Source organism: Nannobrachium achirus (assembly GCF_963921795.1).
Source record: "Nannobrachium achirus genome assembly, chromosome: 11".
Taxonomy (NCBI): domain Eukaryota; kingdom Metazoa; phylum Chordata; class Actinopteri; order Myctophiformes; family Myctophidae; genus Nannobrachium; species Nannobrachium achirus.
Genome location: NC_137820.1, coordinates 5,156,321 through 5,179,736, shown reverse-complemented (window position 1 = coordinate 5,179,736; position 23,416 = coordinate 5,156,321). Strand labels below are relative to the sequence as shown.

At 43.6% G+C, this 23,416-nt stretch overlaps 1 protein-coding gene across 1 annotated transcript in view; it reads right to left on the bottom strand.

The window, feature by feature from the left end:
- Positions 1-23,416, bottom strand: part of elmo3 (engulfment and cell motility 3) — a 106,811-nt gene that overhangs the window by 71,745 nt on the left and 11,650 nt on the right. The window contains exons 2-11 of the mRNA XM_080737681.1: positions 19,726-19,830; positions 15,207-15,247; positions 14,540-14,612; positions 12,277-12,327; positions 10,054-10,223; positions 8,418-8,517; positions 7,035-7,186; positions 3,663-3,741; positions 1,589-1,639; positions 981-1,103 (exon numbers count right to left, since the gene is read on the bottom strand). Of these exons, the coding sequence (XP_080593807.1) occupies positions 981-1,103; positions 1,589-1,639; positions 3,663-3,741; positions 7,035-7,186; positions 8,418-8,517; positions 10,054-10,223; positions 12,277-12,327; positions 14,540-14,612; positions 15,207-15,247; positions 19,726-19,803 (918 nt within the window). The 5' untranslated portion in view covers positions 19,804-19,830. The remainder of the gene's footprint in view (positions 1-980; positions 1,104-1,588; positions 1,640-3,662; positions 3,742-7,034; positions 7,187-8,417; positions 8,518-10,053; positions 10,224-12,276; positions 12,328-14,539; positions 14,613-15,206; positions 15,248-19,725; positions 19,831-23,416) is intronic.

Below are 23,416 nucleotides of genomic sequence, written 5' to 3'. Positions count from 1 at the left end.
CATGCTAGCATTAATGAGTTAGGATTAACAGGGTTGTTTAACAAGAAGTAAACAGGGCAGAACGTGGTCACAGAAAAACGTGTTGCTCTGGCAAAAAAAAAATCAGATCCGGTTACTTTGAGGCACTTAGGCTCTGCGGATCGGCGATCCGATTTTGGATACTTTTTAATCAAATAAATTAAATTAAACTCGGAAACCTCGGGCCTCGGCACGCACAGACTCAGGGAAACTCAGGCCTTGGCAGTCAATAAGTGTCTGGCAACGTGAGCCTAGGTCTGAGTGCCCTGGGGGGCAGGATATGGAGTTAGCAGATCAGTGATGTACTGTGGAGCTAATCCAGTTAGGGCTTTAAACAATTAAAACCTGACTTGTCTTTGGTTATGACTGCTGTAGATGTCTGCTGGTGAGTGGTGTACATTTCTTCTGTTCTGTAAAGTGCTTTCAGACTGCTGGAGACAATTCATTCATTAGGGACTTTAAGCAAGGACGGCTACAGCAGTCCGCTCTGGTAATTAATCGGAAATGAATCATTGCTCGATAAATAAACCCGCTCGTCGCAGCCCTTCCTACTACGGCAGAAGCTACCTTTCCACGTAGCGTCTACAACGTCTGCTGCGTAGACGCGTCACCATGGGAACCAAAGAGTTCAGTAAAAGGAGTGGGAGCCCGTTGCCGGCGGCTGTTTGCTTAACAGTTTTGACTGCTACAGCGATTACGTCATAACAGCTGTACTTCCGCCTAGCGGAGGCGTCCTAAAAACCGCCATTGCTTAAACTCCCTAATATGTTTATGACTATGTCACTACCTGGTTGTAGGGGTCCAGGGGGGTTAGGGTTAGGGTACCTGGTTGTAGGGGTCCAGGGTTAGGGTTAGGGTACCTGGTTGTAGGGGTCCAGGGGGGTTAGGGTACCTGGTTGTAGGGGTCCAGGGGGGTTAGGGTTAGGGTACCTGGTTGTAGGGGTCCAGGGGGGTTAGGGTACCTGGTTGTAGGGGTCCAGGGGGGTCCTCATTCTGCTCTCCATGTGGTTCAGGGTCACAGACTGCAGGACGTACAGGTAATGAGCCATCTCATCTCCTACTGGACCAGAGCTATGGATGATGTTCTAAACACACACACACACACACACACACACACACACACACACACACACACACACACACACACACACACACACACACACACACGCACACACACGCACACGCACACACACACACACACACACAGTGATGGCTTTATTTCACCTCTTCAGCACCTTCGGGGCGGCTGTGGTTCAGGAGGTCGAGCAGGCAGTGTTGACTTTGACAGAATCATGCATTATGACACATGTTGCAAATTGCTGAAATTAGCCGATCTACAAGCTTACAACACGTTGTGGCGCAACGTGTTGTGACCTTGTAGATCATCAGTTCAGCATTTCAATACAGCAACGCGTTGACATTCTAAAGACAATGTACTTTGTAATTTGTACTTCTGAATTCTTGGGGGAGTATGTATACTGTATATACTGTTATAATCAAACATAGTACACTGTATATACTGTATATACTGTATATACTGTATATACTGTCATAATCAAACAGACCTCACCTTGTAAATGAACTGTCGTAGATTCTTCTTGGCCAGGAAGGCAAACAGGTCCTGCAAAAAAATAAAATAAATAGACAATGCAAATGATACATGTATATTGTATTGTCGTAAAAACAACTGCTTTGTTTCCCATCATGTAGCACAGTGATTTTCAACCTGTAGGTCCGGACCCCCCAGAGGGGTCCCCACATTACTTTGGAGGGGTCCCCAGATGATTAACTTAATGTGCAACATTGTTTTCTCACACAAAAAACAAACCAGCATATAATGCATAGAGGGTATATGCACATCTTAAAGTGACAATTTAAGGACTTTTTAACTCATACCCTGCCAAAAAAGATGTTTCTATGATAAAAACGTCTTTAAAACGTCTTTTTCACTATGGACCTCCCTGCCAGACGTCTTCTGAACGTCTTTTTTTTAAATAATAAAATAAAAAAAACATTTTGGACCTCCAACAGTGTACTAGGCATGATCGCGATCGCGAAATTGCATGTTTAACCCCCATACCAACCCCATCTTTCAAACATGGCAGCCATGTTTGTTTACATTTGAAGAAAACATAAGGGCTCCTTTCTCCTGAATGCCTGAACGGATTTCCAAGCGAATTTTTTTGTTTGAAAGCTGTGAAAAGCATGCACATGCATAGTGCATGATCTGTGCACGAATGTGTGCACCAGCGTGCACACTATTTTTTTAACCCTTTGTTGGCGAACCGGCAATATAAGAGGTCATTCCACTTTAAATATGGCACCGACTGAGTTAATACCTCTAAAATGACAAATTAAACATTGGCCAACTTGTCAAATATTAGAGGCAGAAAACATGCTCACAACGCCTCGAATCGTTGTGAGCATGTAGATCTGCTATTTTCACAACAAAACCATGTTATGCAAAATGTAATGCCTCAACTCCTAGTGCTCGTCAGGGTGGGGGGTCCCCAGTTAAAATATGATTATCTTGGGGGGGTCCCCAGTTAAAATATGATTATTTTGGGGGGGTCCCCAGTTAAAATATGATTATTTTGGGGGGGTCCCCAGTTAAAATATGATTATTTTGGGGGTCCCCAGCCTGAAAAGGTTGAGGACCACTGGTGTAGCAGACAGCGGATGCCAGGCATGTAATGACACGGTTCCACCACGAGGTGGCAGTGTGGTGCTCTATGGGCGCTATGCAGGTCAGTGGGAGGGGCTGTGTGTGAGAGACTTTGACCCCTGAGAGGAGAGAGAGGCACACACTGGTACCACACACACACGCACGCACGCACGCACGCGCGCGCGCGCGCACGCGCACACACACACACACACACACACACACACACACACACACACACACACACACACACACACACACAAAGAGCTCCAACCATAGGAGACCGATTAGCCTGATTTCAGCTCTTTGAGGAAGTTAGTGTGTGTGTGTGAGTGTGTGTGTGTGTGTGTGTGTGTGTGTGTGTGTGTGTGTGTGTGTGTGTGTGTGTGTGTGTGTGTGTGTGTGTGTGTGTGTGTGTGTGTGTGACTGTGTGTAAATGGTGCATTTATAAAGCACTTTTTATCCAAGGCGCTTTACATAGATTGTGCATTACATTCACCCATTCACACACACATTCACACACTGATGGCAGAGGAAACCAAGGGGTTCAGAGTCTTGCTCAAGGACTCTTCAACACTAACTGTGTGTGCGTGTGCGTGTGCGTGTGTGCGTGCACGTGCGTGTGTGTGCGCGTGCATGTGTGTGTGTGTGCGCGTGCATGTGCGTGTGTGTGTGTGTGTGTGTGTGTGTTGGTGCTGTCTGAACCAGATGGGTCTCCTCAGAATGACACATCTGGCCTCATTGAGATGATTACCTCTCTAAATAAAAGGTTCAATAATAATCATACCTTTTTTTTCCCCTCTTCCTTTTAAGTATGAATTTGAGAGCAGCACACAAGCTGAGTCTGTCTAACTGTCTGTCTTTCTGGCTGTCTGGCGCTGTGTGCGTGCGTGCGTGCGTGCGTGCGTGCGTGCGTGCGTGTGTGCGTGCGTGCGTGTGTGCGTGTGTGCGTGTGTGCGTGCGTGCGTGTGTGCGTGCCTACATGTCTGTCTGCGTCTCCAGCGGTCTGCAGCAAGGCCATCAGTAGGGCCATGGCTTTGGTCTGGATCTGTTGGTTGGTTCTGTAGAAACACACACAGGACAGGAACATGATGTAACAACAGCTTATTGGTGACAAATGAATGCTAAACATCCATTATCTGACTGGCTCATATGAACACCTGGGAACGGTCTTTGTCACTTTAGATTGTAACCGCTTTGACCATTATTTTATACTTTGGCGATTCAAAAAAAGCAGATATACAAGATCACAGTGTGGCACCAAGTGCCACGCTGCGAGTTTGTATATCTATTGTATATGCTATTTTTTTTTAAATCGTGAAAATGTGTGCAGATCTTTGAATATATAAAATAGAAATTAAAGGGCCAGTTCAACTCTGGGACAACCAGATCTTATTTTATTGTTGTTTGGGACAAGATCAACACAATCCTGATTTATCTTTTGTGTTCAATCTGTGTTTTGAGATATTTTAGTATTTCAGCATGAATGATGATGCATTTTGCATCATATGATGAAAAGGTTTGAGAACCACTGACATAGAAACATGCGTTTTTCAAAAAAAACCTTAGAAGAATTTAGAAGACACTTCGGGTCTTGCACACATTTTCAGGATTTCTTTTTTAAATAGCTCACTCGTGCTGTGTGCTTGTATATCTGCTATTTTTCAATAGTTAAAACATAAAATAATGGTGTATTATCCACAATTTTCCAACATCCCATTGTGCGTTGCGCAGAAGGCGAGCGGCATTTCTGGCGTCACAGCCGAAACATGTGGATAGGTAGATACCGGTAAGTAAGAATGCATAACTAGAAAAATATTGTTCCTTCGAAACAATTGTGGGCTCGCTTCAAGCCAGAAAACAATGGCTATAAAAGTACAAAATGTCAAGATCGCAGGCAGTGCTCTCTTTGACGTTACTGACGTCAAAGATTGGTCCATTTTGTTCCAAAAATTTTTTGTGCAAAAGTTGACCCGCTGGTGGCGCTATAACAGGCCAATGTAAGAAGGGTGGTATCTGTTCCTTGACCTATTGGGAATGTGCTTGCAAGATTTCACGCACATTGCAGGCTGTGTTCATGATTTGAGGTGTTTTTGGCTTTGGCCACTTTATCGCTGCTTGCAGCTATATTCATTATTATTATTTTTTGTGTGTGTGCACTTCATAGGCATATTAGATAAAGGTCCTTAGATTGTGTGTAGAATGTTTCATGCAAATTGCAAAAAAAAAAATCCTAACAGGTTTAAGCGTTTCACAAACTGCTCAAAATGATATAGCGCCCCCCTTTGGCCAATTGGGGTAAGATTGGTTTTAGTGATATTTGGACTAACACTCTACATCTTTGCCAAATGCCATGAACATGTTACTTTGCATGTATGATTTAGAGGCAGAAGAATAATTTGCATAAAACTGCAATATTCATTGAATTTATTTAAAAAAGCATGTTTCAATTTTAAAGAAATCCAATCTGACAGATCTTTAGATATCGGTCCAAAGTTCACGTAAAAAAAGTTTTGTGCACGTGGAGCGAAAATTCCAGAATAAAAGCGGGTTTACGCGTTTTACAAACTGCTCAATATGGCGGAAAATCGAAGGGCGGAGCTTACTTAACAACGACACAGATGTCTTCCGCTCGAGTCAAAGCACGCGTGTAACAAGTTGCATGTCTTCAAACAAAACGAGTCATGACTTATGCCCGTTTGAAGTTTGAATTTTCAAACGCTTCGTATAGCGCCCCCCTTTGGCCGATTGGAATAAAATTGGTTTCAGTGATACTTTGACTAACCCTCCACATCTTTGCCAAATGCCATGAACGTGTAACTTTGCATGTATGATTTAGAGGCCAAAGAATAATTTGCATAAAACCGCAATATTGATTAAATTATTAAAAAATTATATTTCACTTTAAAAAAAATCTGGTTGATCAATCTGACCGTATTGGTCCAAAGTTCATGTGAAAAAAGTTTCGTGCACTTGACGTGAAAATCCCAGGAGATAGATTTTTACTGTTTTTCATATAATTCCGAATTGTGGGAGACCTAAAGGTCAGAGGTCAAAAGTTAGAGGGTAAAAGTTGTTCGGCATGAGGAGACGCATACGTGTATACAGGTTTCATGGCTGTATGTATAACACAGCATGAGCTATACCTGTTCAAAGATCGCACTTTCGAAGGCTTCCTACAGCGCCACCATTTGGCCGATTGCTGTAAAAAGTAATAGCACACTTCGCCACAGTAAGCTGAACACATTGATGTTTTTATTTTCATTTTCTCACTAAGTATGTAGGAGTAGAAAGGAACCGAAGATCCCGTCTACTGATTGCCTGCCTGCCTGATAGATAAATAAATAATGACAATATTTAAAGTGTGCTCGCCTTATAGGCGAGCCCACAATAATGCGTTCCCGGTCTTAATGGGTCAAGTTAAGTTAAGGGTAATGTACACTTGCAGGTTAAGTTAAGTTAAGGGGGTAACGTACACTTGCAGGTGGTTAAGTTAAGGGGGTAACAAACACTTGCAGGTGGTTGATGAGTCTCTCCAGGGTTAAGTTAAGAGTTAAACGTACACTTGCAGGTGGTTAAGTTAAGTTAAGGGGGCAACGTACACTTGCAGGTGGTTGATCAGCCTCTCCAAGGTTAAGTTAAGTTAAGGGGGTAACGTACACTTGCAGGTGGTTGATCAGCCTCTCCAGGGTTAAGTTAAGTTAAGGGGGTAACGTACACTTGCAGGTGGTTGATCAGCCTCTCCAGGGTTAAGTTAAGTTAAGGGGGTAACGTACACTTGCAGGTGGTTGATCAGCCTCTCCAGGGTTAAGTTAAGTTAAACGTACACTTGCAGGTGGTTAAGTTAAGTAAGGAGTTAAACATACACTTGCAGGTGGTTGATGAGTCTCTCCAGGGTTAAGTTAAGTTAAGTTAAATTAAGTTAAGTTAAGTTAAACATACACTTGCAGGTGGTTGATCAGCCTCTCCAAGGTTAAGTTAAGTTAAGTTAAGGGTAACATACACTTGCAGGTGGTTGATCAGCCTCTCCAAGGTTAAGTTAAGTTAAGTTAAGGGTAACATACACTTGCAGGTGGTTGATCAGCCTCTCCAGCGTCACCTCCTGGTTAGGGTTAGGGGGTTAGGTTTAGGGTGTAACGTACACTTGCAGGTGGTTAAGTTAAGTAAAGAGTTAAACGTACACTTGCAGATGGTTGATGAGTCTCTCCAGGGTTAAGTTAAGTTAAGTTAAGGGTAACATACACTTGCAGGTGGTTGATCAGCCTCTCCAGGGTTAAGTTAAGTTAAGGGTAACATACACTTGCAGGTGGTTGATCAGCCTCTCCAGGGTTAAGTTAAGTTAAGGGTAACATACACTTGCAGGTGGTTGATCAGCCTCTCCAAGGTGACCTCTTGGTTGACCTGTAGGAACAGGCTGTGGCTGCTCAGCACCATGCTCTCCAGGATGTCCAGGGACACCTGCTGGATGGAGGCGTCGCCCACCTTGGCGTTGACGAAACTGGCGATCTGACAACGTTAAGGGGAGGACAGGGGGAACCAACCACAGGGGAGGATACGGACGATTGACAGGTTAGAAGAGCCACACACACACTTACAAACAAATGTAATCTTTACATGTGTACACATTTTTACGGTCCATGGGTTTTCCGCTCTGACATCAAGCTCTGATGTCACTGTGATGTCAGGGGATGGAGATCCCCATCACTGTGACATCACTGTGACTCTGTGCCACATCACTGTGACTCAGACTCAGAATGGTATAAATCGCAATTAGCAGTGACTGAATGAAAATTTTACATCTGACCTCACAGACTCATTATGACCTGTTATGACATCCTTCGAGACTCTAAGTTGATCTCATGCCAAAGCTGAAGTTGATCCCATGCCAAAGAGCTGTCAAGCACAGCCACGTGAACACGGAGCAGTGCCTAACGGAATCCCTTTTATGCCCATATATGGAGTTCCCTGATGTCATCAATATTAATGGTTCCCTGTTAGAGAGATCCCCGTGATGCCAGGGGGAACAAATCCCTTTTATGCCCATATATGGAGATATGGAGATCCCTGTGATGCCAAGGGGAACAAATCCCTTTTATGCCCATATATGGAAATATGGAGATCCCTGTGATGCCAGGGGAACAAATCCCTTTATGCCCATATATGGAGATCCCTGATGTCCACATCCTGAGGTGTCTTACTAGTATTAAACTGTAGCTTACTGTATGGGGCAGCCGCAGCTGAAGAGATACACTCCAATTCCCAGAATGCAACGGGAGATAAGGTGATCAGGAAATCCGTTTTTTCCATACAGGCCAATGTTATGAGATAGATTCACAAAAGTGGATTGATCTCGTAATTTAAGTCCAGATCACGTTCATGTTTAAAACGAGCCCTTCTCTACCGCTACAAAAGCACTGATGGCCGTGATTGTCATTTTTATGTTCCGAGTGAAAGAAAATACTCTCGCACGGAAACAATCGGAAAGACTTGGATTACAATTACTCAGGTTACTTTTACCCCAAGCCTCCGAAATAAGGAAAAATCTATAAAATGCTGTGGCACTCTGCGATTAAATATTTGTTCACAGGGCAGAAGTGAACAACGATAGTGGGCAGCTAAACCACCCTTCATATTAACAGTCAAAGTCTATTGCTGGCCATAGATGATCAGTAAAATCACAGACAGACAGACAGACAGACAGACAGACAGACAGACAGACAGACAGACAGACACATACCTTCTTGATGAAGACACACGACAGGTTTTCCCATGAAACGATGCCATGGTCCATCAGCTCCATGAAGCCTGTCAGTGTGTGGGTCATGATGACTGGAGCTCTGTCAACACAGTTAATATCACATCACATCATTAGATAGTAATCATTGCTATAGTGTTTGTTCAGTAACAGTGTTAAAAGGTGATAGGCCTACACCATGCATTTAAAAAGTCATACTGATTATGTCCCATAAACGTTTTTCAAAAGGTTTGAGGCTAAATGACCACTCCTGAATCCCCCCCCCCCCCCCCTGGACACCAAGAAGTGATGACACAAAGAAATAAGCAGACACATTGAAGCAGAATCCACAGTTTGAGGTTCACAGTGTGACACCTCTGCTAGCTTTACCAGAAACACACGTCTGGACAAAATGAAAGCAAAAATGAAAGTGAAAATAAAGCTGCTTCTAAAAGCGAGTCCTCTGGCGTGAGACTCGAGGGCTGAAACCAGCTGACACTCATCTTCATGACTACAATAGTCTTTAGAGAAGTGGTCCGAATTACAGCATGTAGAATGTTATTGTGAAAACACACTGACCAAAACGAACTACAACACCAGAGGCAGCTCCACAGATCACGTCCAACCCAGATGTGGCCCAAACAAAGGGTTAAATTAGATCTCCTGCTATGCCGCTAAAATGTGAACAGTGTATTTTCCTATTTTAATGGAAAAGAAAATGCGCATTTTGAACATCTCCTTAACGTTTATCTGGTTACTAACCGATAAGGCTTAATGGTAACCGGTTAATAGAATTTCTCCAAATGGCAACTAAAACAATGAAAACACCAATGTGTTCAGTGAAAATGCTGTGTGATGTGTTGTTAAAATGTTCCACATACTTTTTAAGATTTACAAGCTCCAACGAAAACTACAACTGAAACACACACACACACACACACACACACACACACACACACACACACACACACACACACACACACACACACACACCACACAAGTGTTGTTTTTGACAGCACATTTTGATTTCGTTTTTAGTCATAATTTAGTCACCTGAAAAGTTTTAGTTTCAGTCTAATTTTAGTCGACAAAATATCACAAGATTTTAGGCGACTAAATCTACGGTTGATTTAGTCAACTGAAATGTATGTTGCCAGGCCTTGATGGCATCGTAATGACTGATTTTACACTTGGTTGTGTGCTGGAAATATCAGATCGACAAGCTCACAACGCGTCGCAGCGCGACACGTTGTGAGCTTGTAGATCTGATATTGTCAGCACACAACACCTGAAGAGCAACCAAACATAAAATGACTATTCTCCACTAGTCCCTCCCTAACGGTTTAGTCTAGTTTTTATTTTGTTGACGAAATTGTCAGTATATTAGGTCTTAGTTTTAGTCATCACATCTTAGTTTTTATTTCATTTTTGCAGAGAAAAAAACGCAGTCGACAAACATTTTTCGTCATAGTTTTAGTCGACAAAATCAACACACACACACACACACACACACACACACACACACACACACACACACACACACACACACACACACACACACACACACACACACAGAGAGTGTCTACTGACTCTTTGGCGTCCTCCACTATCTTGACCAATAAGAAGAAGGTTTACTGACTCTTTGGCGTCCTCCACTATCTTGACCAATAGGGAGTGTCCGTCTCGGCTGATGAACTCTTGAGCAAACGTGACGTCGGTTGAGACGCTGGCCAGCTGCTTTAACGAGTCGCACCGAACACCCGAGTCTGAGCTCTGGATGCCCTTGTAGAGGTCCTCTGCACAGCGGCCCTGCACGCACACACACACACACACACACACACACACACACACACACACACACACACACACACACACACACACACATGGACACGCACGCACACACACACACACACACACACACACACACACACACACACACACACACACACACACACACACACACACACACACACACACACACACACACACACACACACACGGACATGCACGCACACACACACACACACACGGACACGCACGCACACACACACACACACACACACACACACACACACACACACATGGACACACATGGACACGCACACACACACGCACACGCACACACACACACACACACACAGACAAACACACACACACACACACACACACACACACACACACACACACACACACACACACAGAGTCCATGAGTGAGTGATTGAGTTGGGGATGAGAGGGTATGAAAATTACATATTTTACACGATTATTGTAGCAATAAATAATTGCTATTAACACTTATGTTGCAATGATTTTTTCTCTTCAATGTCTCGCGTTGCCATGGTTACCATAGACTTCCATGTAATTGTGCAATTGTGTAAAAAGTGCACGCCCATGCCTAGATGATGCACCACGTGTGTAGATGCTGTTCACAGCTTTCAAACAAAAAAATCCGCTTGGAAATCTGTTCAGGCATTCATGATTTATGGGCCATTATGTTTTCTTCAGATGTAAACAAACATGGCTGCCATGTTTGAAAAAATGAAATGAAAAAAAAAAAATCTAAAAAGGCCCAAACTCGGGAAACTCGGGGTTGGCACAGCGTTGGTATCAATACAAACTCGGGAAACTCGGGGTTGGCACCAGATGTGTTAAATATTATTATATTGTTATTATTATATTATGAACAAAAATAGCAGATCTACAAGCAACCCCCTGACAGATTGCTGCCATTTGTTTCGGTATCTTCACTGAAACGATCTTCGCTTCCCCCCGACTCCACCCATCGCTTCCTGACAGCCAATCAGCGTTGATGTTGTCCGGAGGCACGGAGATGTTTTGGGTGTTTGGTTTTGGGACTCCCTTTTTTCCAGGTGTTTTGCCTTGATTCTGACGAGACATCATTTGCTGACATGTACGTATAACTTTATAACAGCAAATGAACATTAGTGGTTTTATGTAAGCCACTTTTCCCAAGTTGCACTCTGACAGCTCTGTTTACACAATGCTGTACCCACTCCAACTGAACATCATTTACACGTGTTTCTTAAATAGTTTTATTACATTTTTGAGCAGTGGTGACACCGTCTCCTATACGTGGCCGTGTGTGTGGGTATGTATGTGTGTGTGTGTGTGTGCGTGTCTGTCTGTATGTAGCCTGCAGTATCTTTTCTGACCACACATGTTAAGGGAGGGGCGCTGTTGTTCAGGCCAGGCCAGGCCAGGCAAGGTGCACTCACTCACACTCACACACACGCACGCACGCACGCACGCACGCACACACACACACGCGCAGCCTCCACCGCTCAGTTCACACAAGTGTGATTTTTCACACTTGCTTTGGCGAGTGATGACGCATGATGTATATGTTTTCTCATGCCAATAAAACTTTGAATGTAAAATTGAGTGAGTGAGTGAGTGAGTGAGTGAGTGAGTGAGTGAGTGAGTGAGTGAGTGTGTGAGTGAGTGAGTGAGTGATCGAGTGAGTGAGTGAGTGATCGAGTGAGTGAGTGAGTGAGTGAGTGAGTGAGTGAGTGAGTGATCGAGTGATCGAGTGAGTGAGTGAGTGAGTGAGTGAGTGAGTGAGTGAGTGATCGAGTGAGTGAGTGAGTGATCGAGTGAGTGAGTGAGTGAGTGAGTGAGTGAGTGAGTGAGTGATCGAGTGAGTGAGTGAGTGAGTGAGTGAGTGAGTGAGTGAGTGATCGAGTGAGTGAGTGAGTGATCGAGTGAGTGAGTGAGTGAGTGAGTGAGTGAGTGAGTGAGTGAGTGATCGAGTGAGTGAGTGAGTGATCGAGTGAGTGAGTGAGTGAGTGAGTGAGTGAGTGAGTGAGTGAGTGAGTGAGAGGCTGGTAGATTGTTCCCTCACCGGTGCCTTGGTCAGACGCAGAATGCAGCCGTTCTTGATGTCCAGACGATTCTACAGTGCGCACAAACACAAAACATTTAAACATAGAACACAAAGAACATTTGTTTACTCAAAAAGCACACTGTTTATGTCAGAATAAGCACTGGGCTGACACACACGCACGCACGCACACACAAAACCACGTCCAGTAAACCACGTCCAGTAAATATAGTCACCTAAACGCGAAACACACGAATAGAATCAGTAATCTCACATGGTGTTTTAGGATGTAGGTGAGAGAGAGAGAGAGAGAGAGAGAGAGAGAGAGAGAGAGAGAGAGAGAGAGAGAGAGACAGTTGGGTAGTGTTTTATCTCTGTGGAGCTGCACTCTACTTCACACTACAGACTTCCTGGATGTAAAAATAGCAGACATTATTACACTGGTGACGGACTGTGACTTGTCACTGTTGGCAGCAGGCCAGAATGTAATGTTGTGGAGCTCAACTGGTTTTAGACACAGAGCTCACATTGGTCTGAGCGTTTTGGGCAAAAATCGTGCACTTTACGATAAATGCATGACATTTGGCACACAGTTAGAACATGCCATATGGAACATTTTTTGGCTATACAATCGCAGATTTGTCTTGGGAAACATTTGGGAGCCAATCAAAATTGAAGTCTCATAGACTTTACTACAGTAAAATAATACAAAAAAATAATTATGCCTTAAGTAGCATGTGAGGGGTCAAACTAGTTTTTTTTATTCATGATTCTGAATCCAATGCAAGCATTTGTTTTGCACAAAAAACATTCCTTTCTTGTATTATTTTACTGTATAGTAAAACTTTGATTGGCTCCCACAAGCTTCCCAAGACAAATCTGCGATGTCCCTGTAGCCAACAATGTTCCATATGGCATGTTCTAACTGTGTGCCAAATGTCATGCTTTTATCGTAAAGTGCACAATTCCATCAACATATTGCCCGAAACGCACAGACTAATACAGTAGTTGACTTATCACCTATTTGAAATGCTCTTTTCATATATCGTGATATCGTGATGTTGGGCAGAAACCTCTAATCTTTGTGTGTAGGCTATTCTTTCATAAATTAATGCCCTACCTGATCATTCTACATCAGGGGTGTCCAAACTCTTTTTAAAGGGGGCCACATTAGAAAATATTGGAACACCCAAGAGCCGACTACATCTCTTGACATAATGTACTGTCTGTCGGACCGTAACAAAGTCACAAACATATGCATTGCATTTAAACAATTTTATGTAACTATCATCATCAATATTTAATATCAATGGAGTGTGCAAATTGCTCAGCCTTATTTCACATTATCAAATGTAACCAGACGTGCAAAGTTAAAATACATTATTACCCGGCTTGTTTGGATGCTTGATTCTGATTGGTCGAGCGCTGAAATCAGCTGTGAATTATAGGCGTATAATGACCGCTCCGCTAACCAAGGGCTCAGAGCAGCTGCTGTATTCAGGCTGCACTGCGTGGATTTAGTGCCGTATCCAACATGTCTTCCATGTAAACAAACACCCAGCGAAGAATGTTTTAAAAAACATTTGAGGCAAGAAATAGACGACGCAGTAACAGAAAATGGATTCTATTTGACCAGCCCTTCCTTTTTTTCCAAGGCGACCGTGTTACGCTGGGGGGGACGCACTTTCAGCCGTCTGTAAACAAGGAAATACTTTGTTTTGTTTTTAGTTTTGAGTCGAATTATTAATTTTATTTAGTAGCCGGGTAATAAGCCTCCGCTTCGCGTCGGTGGCATATCAACCTGTCGGGCTCCTATCACTCGATAATGACTGCTGAGCGAGATGTTATCCCTTGCATAAAATATCCTTTCTTTGACCCCTTACGAATGAGACAACAGCGAACAAGGAATCCTGACAAATTATTATTATGTTCTTGTTTCAGAGCGCTGACGGGCCATTTATAATACAATTGAGGAATGATGCAACGGGCTGTATATAGAATTTGTCCTCAGGCCGCATGTGGCCGCCGGGCTGCATTTTGCACAATCATTACTACATGCATCACAGAGAAGTATCAAAGTGCGCGCCAAGATTTGAGCTTTTCAATATTTGAGCTTTTCAATATTTCAATACATTTTTAACCGAGATTTAGAGCTCAGTGAAATCTGACTGGCTGGCTGAAGATTCCTGAAGATTGTGTTCAGAGATGGACATCATAATGGATTCATTAACATCAGGTAGAATTCTAAGGTAATTTATTCACACACAGGTTGATGTTGACTCACCGATTCAGTGATGTACGTCTGAACTCCATCTGCATACTGGAGGGCATAGTTATCAGGACCGGGGAGGTTCCATCTGCAAGCAGACACGTGCACGCACACGCACACAATTAACGGAGAGACACAGATACAGATAGTCAGATAAAAAAAATTAAAAAACAGACAGACAGATCGATTGATCGCCCGGTCCATATACTCTCTCTCCGACCACCGAACCATTCGTCGGAGAATTCCGACTTTCCGACGTGCAGCTTTCTGAACTCTGATTCGGGGGGAAATGGTTTTCAGAGGTTTTCCGAGTGAAGCAGTGGCGTCAGTTCAGAAAAAGCTAAGGTATGGCAACATGACTGATGTCTTGCACGCGCGAAACACCAGTCATGTTACCAAACCTTAGCAACAGGCATGATACATTTATTTTAAGAAGTACATTTTATTTTTTCCCTACAGTTTCTTTTATTTTCCACCCTGCTGGACCCAGGGTATGGCAGCTGCATACCCCTGCCATACCCAATTGACGCCCCTGGAGTGAAGTCATTTTGTAGTTGAGACGGACCTTTCCGATGAAAAGTTTGGTTTCGGAGAAAGTATGGACGGGCCTTCAGACAGACAGACAGACAGACAGACAGACAGACAGACAGACAGACAGACAGACAGACAGACAGACACTCACCCGTCACAGACTTCCTTTATCACAGCAGAGAGAGGCTTTTTCTGTACAGAAACACAAACACAACCTGGTCACTACTATCGCCAAAATAAAAGTCTGGGTTTCCGAGGCTAGGTCACTGAAAACACTGACACATTTCACATTGTCAAATATACCAGTCATTCATTTGTATATTTAGGTTATGTGTCATATCTGCCATCTGTGTTCAAAGCCTACAAGCCAAGCAGAAATGTGTCGGTAACTGTCAACGACAAAAACACAATTAAATCGTTAATCTCAATTATTTGAGATAAAATGTATCGCCATGTAAAATGTCATAATGGTGACAGCCCTGGATCAGGATACTCAGGTTCTGAATGCAACCCGACGCTCTTCAAGCCACGTCTCAAAGAGTCCATGCTTCACTGTTCTTCTGTTACGAGTGTAACGCCAGAGATTCGAACCAGAGTCTCCTGTGTGGAAGTCCAATATCTTAACCGTTGGACCAAAGGGATATATTAGACTTTTGAGGCCAACAGGCTGAGGCACTCTGCTATACTAGTAGCCTACTGTACTTAAGTACAATGTTGAGGTATTTAGTGTTTCCAGTTCTCAGTCTCAGAGGCAAATACTGTACTTTTACTCCGCTACAATAATTTGAAAACTTTAGTCACTAGTTACTTTGTAGAATTGGATATAAAACATACATTAACCACTTCAGCCATATATATATTTTCTATTAGCTTGGATTCCCAATCGATGATGTCACAAGACAATGGGTTTCTGACCTGCCCACATCCCTCCTCTGAGGGAAAAAAAAGCTATTTTTTTAGTGAGGACCAATTATATGAAGATAGGTTGAAAAGTGGTGAAGTACTCCTTTAAGTAAAACATTTTAGTACTTTTCCACCACTGCATTTCACACTCTATAAACAGCATGAACGAGCACAGTTTACCCTGCAGGTATGTTTTCCTGGTGCGGTGCTGCACACATACCTCTGTAATAAGTTGCTTTTATGGGATTATGCCTCCCACAAACATTAAAAAAACAACAGAGCAACAATAGTGGTGTCTGGCTAGGAGAGCTCTATCCCAGACCATCACTTCCATGTCTGGGGTTTTCAGCCAGGCCTGCCATTAGTGGTCACAGCGCTGGTCAGCCAATCACAGGTCTCGGGAGTCTGCGGTAGACCCAGTAAGATGCCCTGTTATTAGTGGTTGGCTGGGGAGTTCAGCCAATCAGGAGAGAGGTTTTGTGGTGGGTGCTGCTGCTGCTGCTGCTGCTGCTGCTTGGGCCAATAGAAGTGATTCTGATCAACTGGCATTGGTTGTTTCCGCTTTATTATCATTGGGGCACAGAGCACTCATCCCCTTCAAAGCTGTTCTACATTGTAGAGGGGGAAATTAAAAAAGGGAGAGTGCCAAGTACGGAACCCTGGGGAGCTCCGGTCAGTTTAACGCCATTTAGACCGGGAATGCATTATTACTTTAACCTGCGAGCTTGTAGATCTGCTATTTTTTTTTTATCTTGGAAATGTGTGCAAATCTTTGAATATATGCATTTTTAAAGCGAACATTCGTAACTCAAATTTTGCTTCTGGGGATCCGTGGAACTAAATATTCTGAGATGGGCGTCCGTGGCCAAATACATATACTTTTTGGGGTCCTTGACATGAAAATGTTTGAGCACCACTGACATAGAAACAAGCGTTTTCAAAAAACCTTAGAAGGATTTAGAAAACATTTGTAATTTTTCAGAAAGCCTTTGCTTTAGTATTGACTTATTTGATCTTATTTCACTTTTTCTTTTATACATTTGAGAGACAACATTTTCAAAGACTTGCACACATTTTCAGGATTTATCAAAAACTGTGAGCTTGTAGATCTGCTATTTCTTTCAATAGTTGGAGCATAACATGATGGTTAAAGTAATGATGCATGATAATGTGTCCGCGGTCTAAATGAAAATCTAAGTGAAATACAAGCAGATAGACTGCCGTGTCTCATGAAGAGGACTGTCAGTGTCAGAGCAGGACATAATTACAGCTTAGAGGTTATGCAGTCTGAGTGGCTTGTGGCTGTGCAGGGGCAGCCCGCTACGGCTCCACAGTAGGAAACAGGCCTCATCCATAACATAATAAGTACCTGAGACTTAAACCTTTGTTCAGTTTGGTCAACCTGTTACCAGCTTTGTGAGATAAGCTGTTCTGGTATGAAACCCCACATTTTAATTTAAAGGACAACTTTGTTCTTTTTACAACAAAGGTTCATATTTTAGATTGTAAATAGAGAAAAGAAAATATGAGTGTTTAAATGTTTTCATTTACTGCTTTCTATCGTTTTAGCCATTTGAATGATTTTGATTTCAGTGGGTGGGGCCATGCGTATGTAACGGAGGTGATCCGAACCCCCCCACCCCGCTTCGAACCCGGGTCTCCTGTGTGAAAGTCCAATATCTTAACCATTACCCCAAAGGGATATCCCTATGGAATGAGGGCAGATACTAGACTTTTGAGGCTTCAGGCTGGGGCTGCGACTCTCTCCGCCACACGTACAAGTAGCTACATATGTCTTTTTAGACGATAAGCCCATTCCCAAGATGCACCACAATCTTTCATAGACAGATGTGACCTAGTAGTTTTATTGTAAATAGTAATGAAGAAATCGCTAGCTTATTGTGTCTAAAAATACATATTTAGCCACTTGCACGCATGCCCCCACCCACTGAAATCCAAATAGCTAAAATGGCTAAAACAATAGAAAGCGGTGAATGAAAAGATGTTAACACTCATATTTTCTTTTCTCTAATTACAATCCAAAATATGAACCCTTGTTGTAAAAAATGCAAAGTTGTCCTTTAAACAGCTATCCGATAACATAACTCATGTCATGTAAACACACGTTAATTTGTAACACAAACAGAAACCGCTTTAAAAACGGTTGAGAATTCAGCAAGTTAGCGCAGAGACCTCCACCTTCAATAGACATACAGTATGGTACAGTACATGGTACGTGCATTATGAGTTTGATTTCACAAGTGGAGAGGCCTCATGCTGCAATAAATGTAAGCCCCAGCTGGTTCTATTCTACAGGAAACATGTCACTGTTGTACAGCTTATCTCTGCTGTCGGCCACAGACCAGCTATGACCAGAATATTTACTCTTCAGGAAATGAAAAAAAAAGACAAAAGAAAGAAAGAAAAAAACAATATGTTTTTTAGAAGAACACAATAATGGTTCATCAAATTCAGTACGGTGACTTTATACATTGTCAGATACTTGAATGTGTCCTTATAATATTGATACTATATAATATATTGTTGACTATATTCTGTATGTCTAACTGTCTTGCTGAAATAAAAACCTATTAATTCATTCATATTATCACCACTTTAGATTTAAGTTTAGGTTTAGTCTAGCTCTGGGTCCATAGCGTTAGTGGAGTTCTCCCTAACGCTATGTTCCTCTACCTCCGCCCTGGCATGGCAAAACCGGAAAGCCCCGTCGTCTGGTCCGAAAATTAACAAAAACTGTTTCGCCCCTCACCAAACCAAAGGTATCAGTGGACAGCTTACTCTACTTAGTGGATGCGGTCTGGGCCCCCCACCACACGCTTAAAATACATTTCTAGGGCAAAATGAAAAATATTCGACCGGATGGAGACTCCATTTCTTCTAGTTTTTCACTATTTGTCGTTGCCATCACGGCGCCAACTCACTACTGCCGCGCAGGTCAGAGGACCACATTAACAGAGCATTAGTCTTGTTGGGTGTTATTCAGCTCTGCGACGTTGGAAGCGCTGTTTCGTAAAAAGAAAACAGTCTTCAACCAGGAAGAGTGTCTCCATCCGGTGTATATATTACCTGGTCTAGTTGTATGAGTTGAGGATAGGCCCCAGTGTGTATATTACCTGGTCCAGTTGTATGAGTTGAGGATAGGCCCCAGTGTGTATATTACCTGGTCCAGTTGTATGAGTTGAGGATAGGCCCCTGTGTGTGTATATTACCTGGTCCAGTTGTATGAGTTGAGGATAGGCCCCTGTGTGTGTATATTACCTGGTCCAGTTGTATGAGTTGAGGATAGGCCCCTGTGTATATATTACCTGGTCCAGTTGTATGAGTTGAGGATAGGCCCCTGTGTGTGTATATTACCTGGTCCAGTTGTATGAGTTGAGGATAGGCCCCTGTGTGTGTATATTACCTGGTCCAGTTGTATGAGTTGAGGATAGGCCCCTGTGTGTGTATATTACCTGGTCCAGTTGTATGAGTTGAGGATAGGCCCCTGTGTGTGTATATTACCTGGTCCAGTTGTATGAGTTGAGGATAGGCCCCAGTGTGTGTATATTACCTGGTCTAGTTGTATGAGTTGAGGATAGGCCCCTGTGTGTGTATATTACCTGGTCCAGTTGTATGAGTTGAGGATAGGCCCCTGTGTGTGTATATTACCTGGTCCAGTTGTATGAGTTGAGGATAGGCCCCTGTGTGTGTATATTACCTGGTCCAGTTGTATGAGTTGAGGATAGGCCCCAGTGTGTGTATATTACCTGGTCTAGTTGTATGAGTTGAGGATAGGCCCCTGGCATCTGGATGGCGATCTTCACGATGTCCTTCTGTTGAGGCATCCTGGAGACCTGGTGGTGACACACTGCCTGGGGGGAGGACAGAACAACAGAGTAACTAAGTACTTTTACTCAACTACATCCTGGAGACCTGATGGTGACACACTGGCCTGGGAGGAGAAACATATGTTCTGTCACGTCAAAATGTTCTGAGTCTGACAGGTGCCACTCAGTGGGGGGGGGGGAAGGTGGCACCTGTCAACAGGGAGTATTGGGCGGGCCCCGGGAGGAGTAGAACAAAGGCTCTACGTCTACGTCCTCACTGGCAGGTGAGTCAGTAGGATACAACAGCAGCGATAACACAGGAACATGTTGGGGGAGGAAATAACTGCTATAACGATTCCATTGGGGTAAAACATAACTAGAACTGCCAACTTGGCCTACTTGTGCGCCAGCAGAGCGCGCCATGAGGTGCGCTCACCACTGGCATCACCACTGGTGATACCAGTGACATCACCACTGGCATCACCACTGGTGATATCAGTGACATCACCACTGACATCACCACTGGTGATACCAGTGACATCACCACTGGCATCAACAGGAATGCTGGTCCCTCATTGGCTGTTAATGATGACGTTGCCAGAAATGCTGGTCCCTGATTGGGCTACGGGCTTCAACAGACAAACAAACACCAACATAAATACATACGCAGCCAAAGGTAAGACTAAGACAGTCAGATCATGCTTTTATAAACCCTATTATATTAAGCCCAAAATGGTTCTGCGTGCCACGCACGCAGTACGTGCGTGTAAAAAGCTAGATACCACATCCACTGCTGCAATTCATTTGAGTGACGTGTAACAACCAAAAAAAAGAAGAAAAAAAATCACACCCAATGTGAAGTGAGCGGTGGTCGTGCTTGCATAACGTTTGTGTAGCATACATCCTAGACTATGCTACATCCTAGACTATGCTACACACACACACGTTTTGCTATGGCAAAACGCTGAGGAAAAAGGCTACAGACATACGATGATGACATCACTAGACAAACATGATGCTACGTACACACATTTTGCTATGGCAAAACGCTGAGGAAAAAGGCTACAGACACACGCACACCACTCTATGGAGCGGTTTACCACCGCTCAAAAACCCGCTGCCAGTCAAAGTGACTACTGGCCAATCACAGCGCGTATTTTCCGGGACTTATCAATTCAATTCAACAGAGCTTTATTGGCATGTTTCCATCCAGTTCCTGATGTTGCGCAGCTCAGCTGTTCTTACAGGCTGTGTACGAAAAGACCCGCCCCCACCTGCTTCTGATTGGCCTAGCAACTTCTGTTTCTGTGACGCTTGCGGAAGAGATGGAGAATCCCTCTGTCCCGCGATGAATTATGCATTATGCCCCAGAGCCGAAGGAGGCGTCTACCTTTCTATGTCTACGTGAGTGGAAGAAAAAGAAGAAAAAGACACACTAAGAGTGTTTAACAATCATAATCACTTTTTGTTGTCACTAAATTTCAAGGCAAACCTGGCATTGTGTCACATGCCTCGGCCCGTGTGGGAAACACACTGCTCTGCTGTTGTGACGAACGATGGATGCGTCATAAAACACATCATATAAACACACAGCAGCTTTCATTTTCTAAGAGAAGTGTGTCACACACAACGCTGAGTTCCTCTTTCTGAGGGTTCACACACAGTAACACACACACACACCCACACACACACACACACACACACACACACACACACACACACACACACACACACACACACACACACACACACACACACACACACACACACACACACACACACACAGAGAGTGGAAGACCAAGGTTTTGATTCTCTCTATTGCAGTATTAATTTGAACTTTCATACTGTTCTTTTTTCTAATATCAATAAAATAGCACTTGTTTTGATTTTAAACTTTTTGCATTTTGATTCCAACCATAAGCCTAACTTCAGCTCCCAGGCCTTGCTTTTCTCATTAAGAAGGGAATGCTGTCTTTGAGTACTTAGAACATCGCTATATAAATTCCAGGTATTCTTGTTATTATCATATATGGAGATCCCTGTCCCCATACCTGTCTGAAAATTGCCGGATCTACAAGCTCACAATGCGTGGTGATGTGACACATTGTGAGCTTGTAGATATGCAATTTTCAAATTATGTTTTATGCATTTGAAAACTTGTGAAATGGGACCTTCAGCATAATGAGTACTACTTTTGTTCTGGACATGCCCTTGTAACAGAGTTAGTGAGATCACCAGTCTTTTTCCCCCCTCGGCGGAGGGCTCTGCAGATGTTAGCTGCTCTTCCCCTCCAGAGGGAAGGCTCTTGACCTGGTTTGTGTCATACTGCTGGTTCTGAGGTGACATCCAGAGTCAATCACACTGATGTTTTCACTGCTGGTTCTGAGGTACGACGTCCGAGTCTAGATCACAGTCCTTTTTTCACCTGCTGCTCTGCAGATGTTGATCTTCCCAGTCAGAGGGCAGCACTGATGTTTACTGCTGGTTCTGAGGTGACATCCCAGTCGAACACACTGATGTTTTACTGCTGGTTCTGAGGTGACATCCCAGTCAACACACTGATGTTTTACTGCTGGTTCTGAGGTGACATCCCAGTCAACACACTGATGTTTTACTGCTGGTTCTGAGGTGACATCCCAGTCAACACACTGATGTTTTACTGCTGGTTCTGAGGTGACATCCCAGTCAACACACTGATGTTTTACTGCTGGTTCTGAGGTGACATCCCAGTCAACACACTGATGTTTTACTGCTGGTTCTGAGGTGACATCCCAGTCAACACACTGATGTTTTACTGCTGGTTCTGAGGGTGACATCCAGTCAACACACTGATGTTTTACTGCTGGTTCTGAGGTGACATCCCAGTCAACACACTGATGTTTTACTGCTGGTTCTGAGGTGACATCCCAGTCAACACACTGATGTTTTACTGCTGGTTCTGAGGTGACATCCCAGTCAACACACTGATGTTTTACTGCTGGTTCTGAGGTGACATCCCAGTCAACACACTGATGTTTTACTGCTGGTTCTGAGGTGACATCCCAGTCAACACACTGATGTTTTACTGCTGGTTCTGAGGTGACATCCCAGTCAACACACTGATGTTTTACTGCTGGTTCTGAGGTGACATCCCAGTCAACACACTGATGTTTTACTGCTGGTTCTGAGGTGACATCCCAGTCAACACACTGATGTTTTACTGCTGGTTCTGAGGTGACATCCCAGTCAACACACTGATGTTTTACTGCTGGTTCTGAGGTGACATCCCAGTCAACACACTGATGTTTTACTGCTGGTTCTGAGGTGACATCCCAGTCAACACACTGATGTTTTACTGCTGGTTCTGAGGTGACATCCCAGTCAACACACTGATGTTTTACTGCTGGTTCTGAGGTGACATCCCAGTCAACACACTGATGTTTTACTGCTGGTTCTGAGGTGACATCCCAGTCAACACACTGATGTTTTACTGCTGGTTCTGAGGTGACATCCCAGTCAACACACTGATGTTTTACTGCTGGTTCTGAGGTGACATCCCAGTCAACACACTGATGTTTTACTGCTGGTTCTGAGGTGACATCCCAGTCAACACACTGATGTTTTACTGCTGGTTCTGAGGTGACATCCCAGT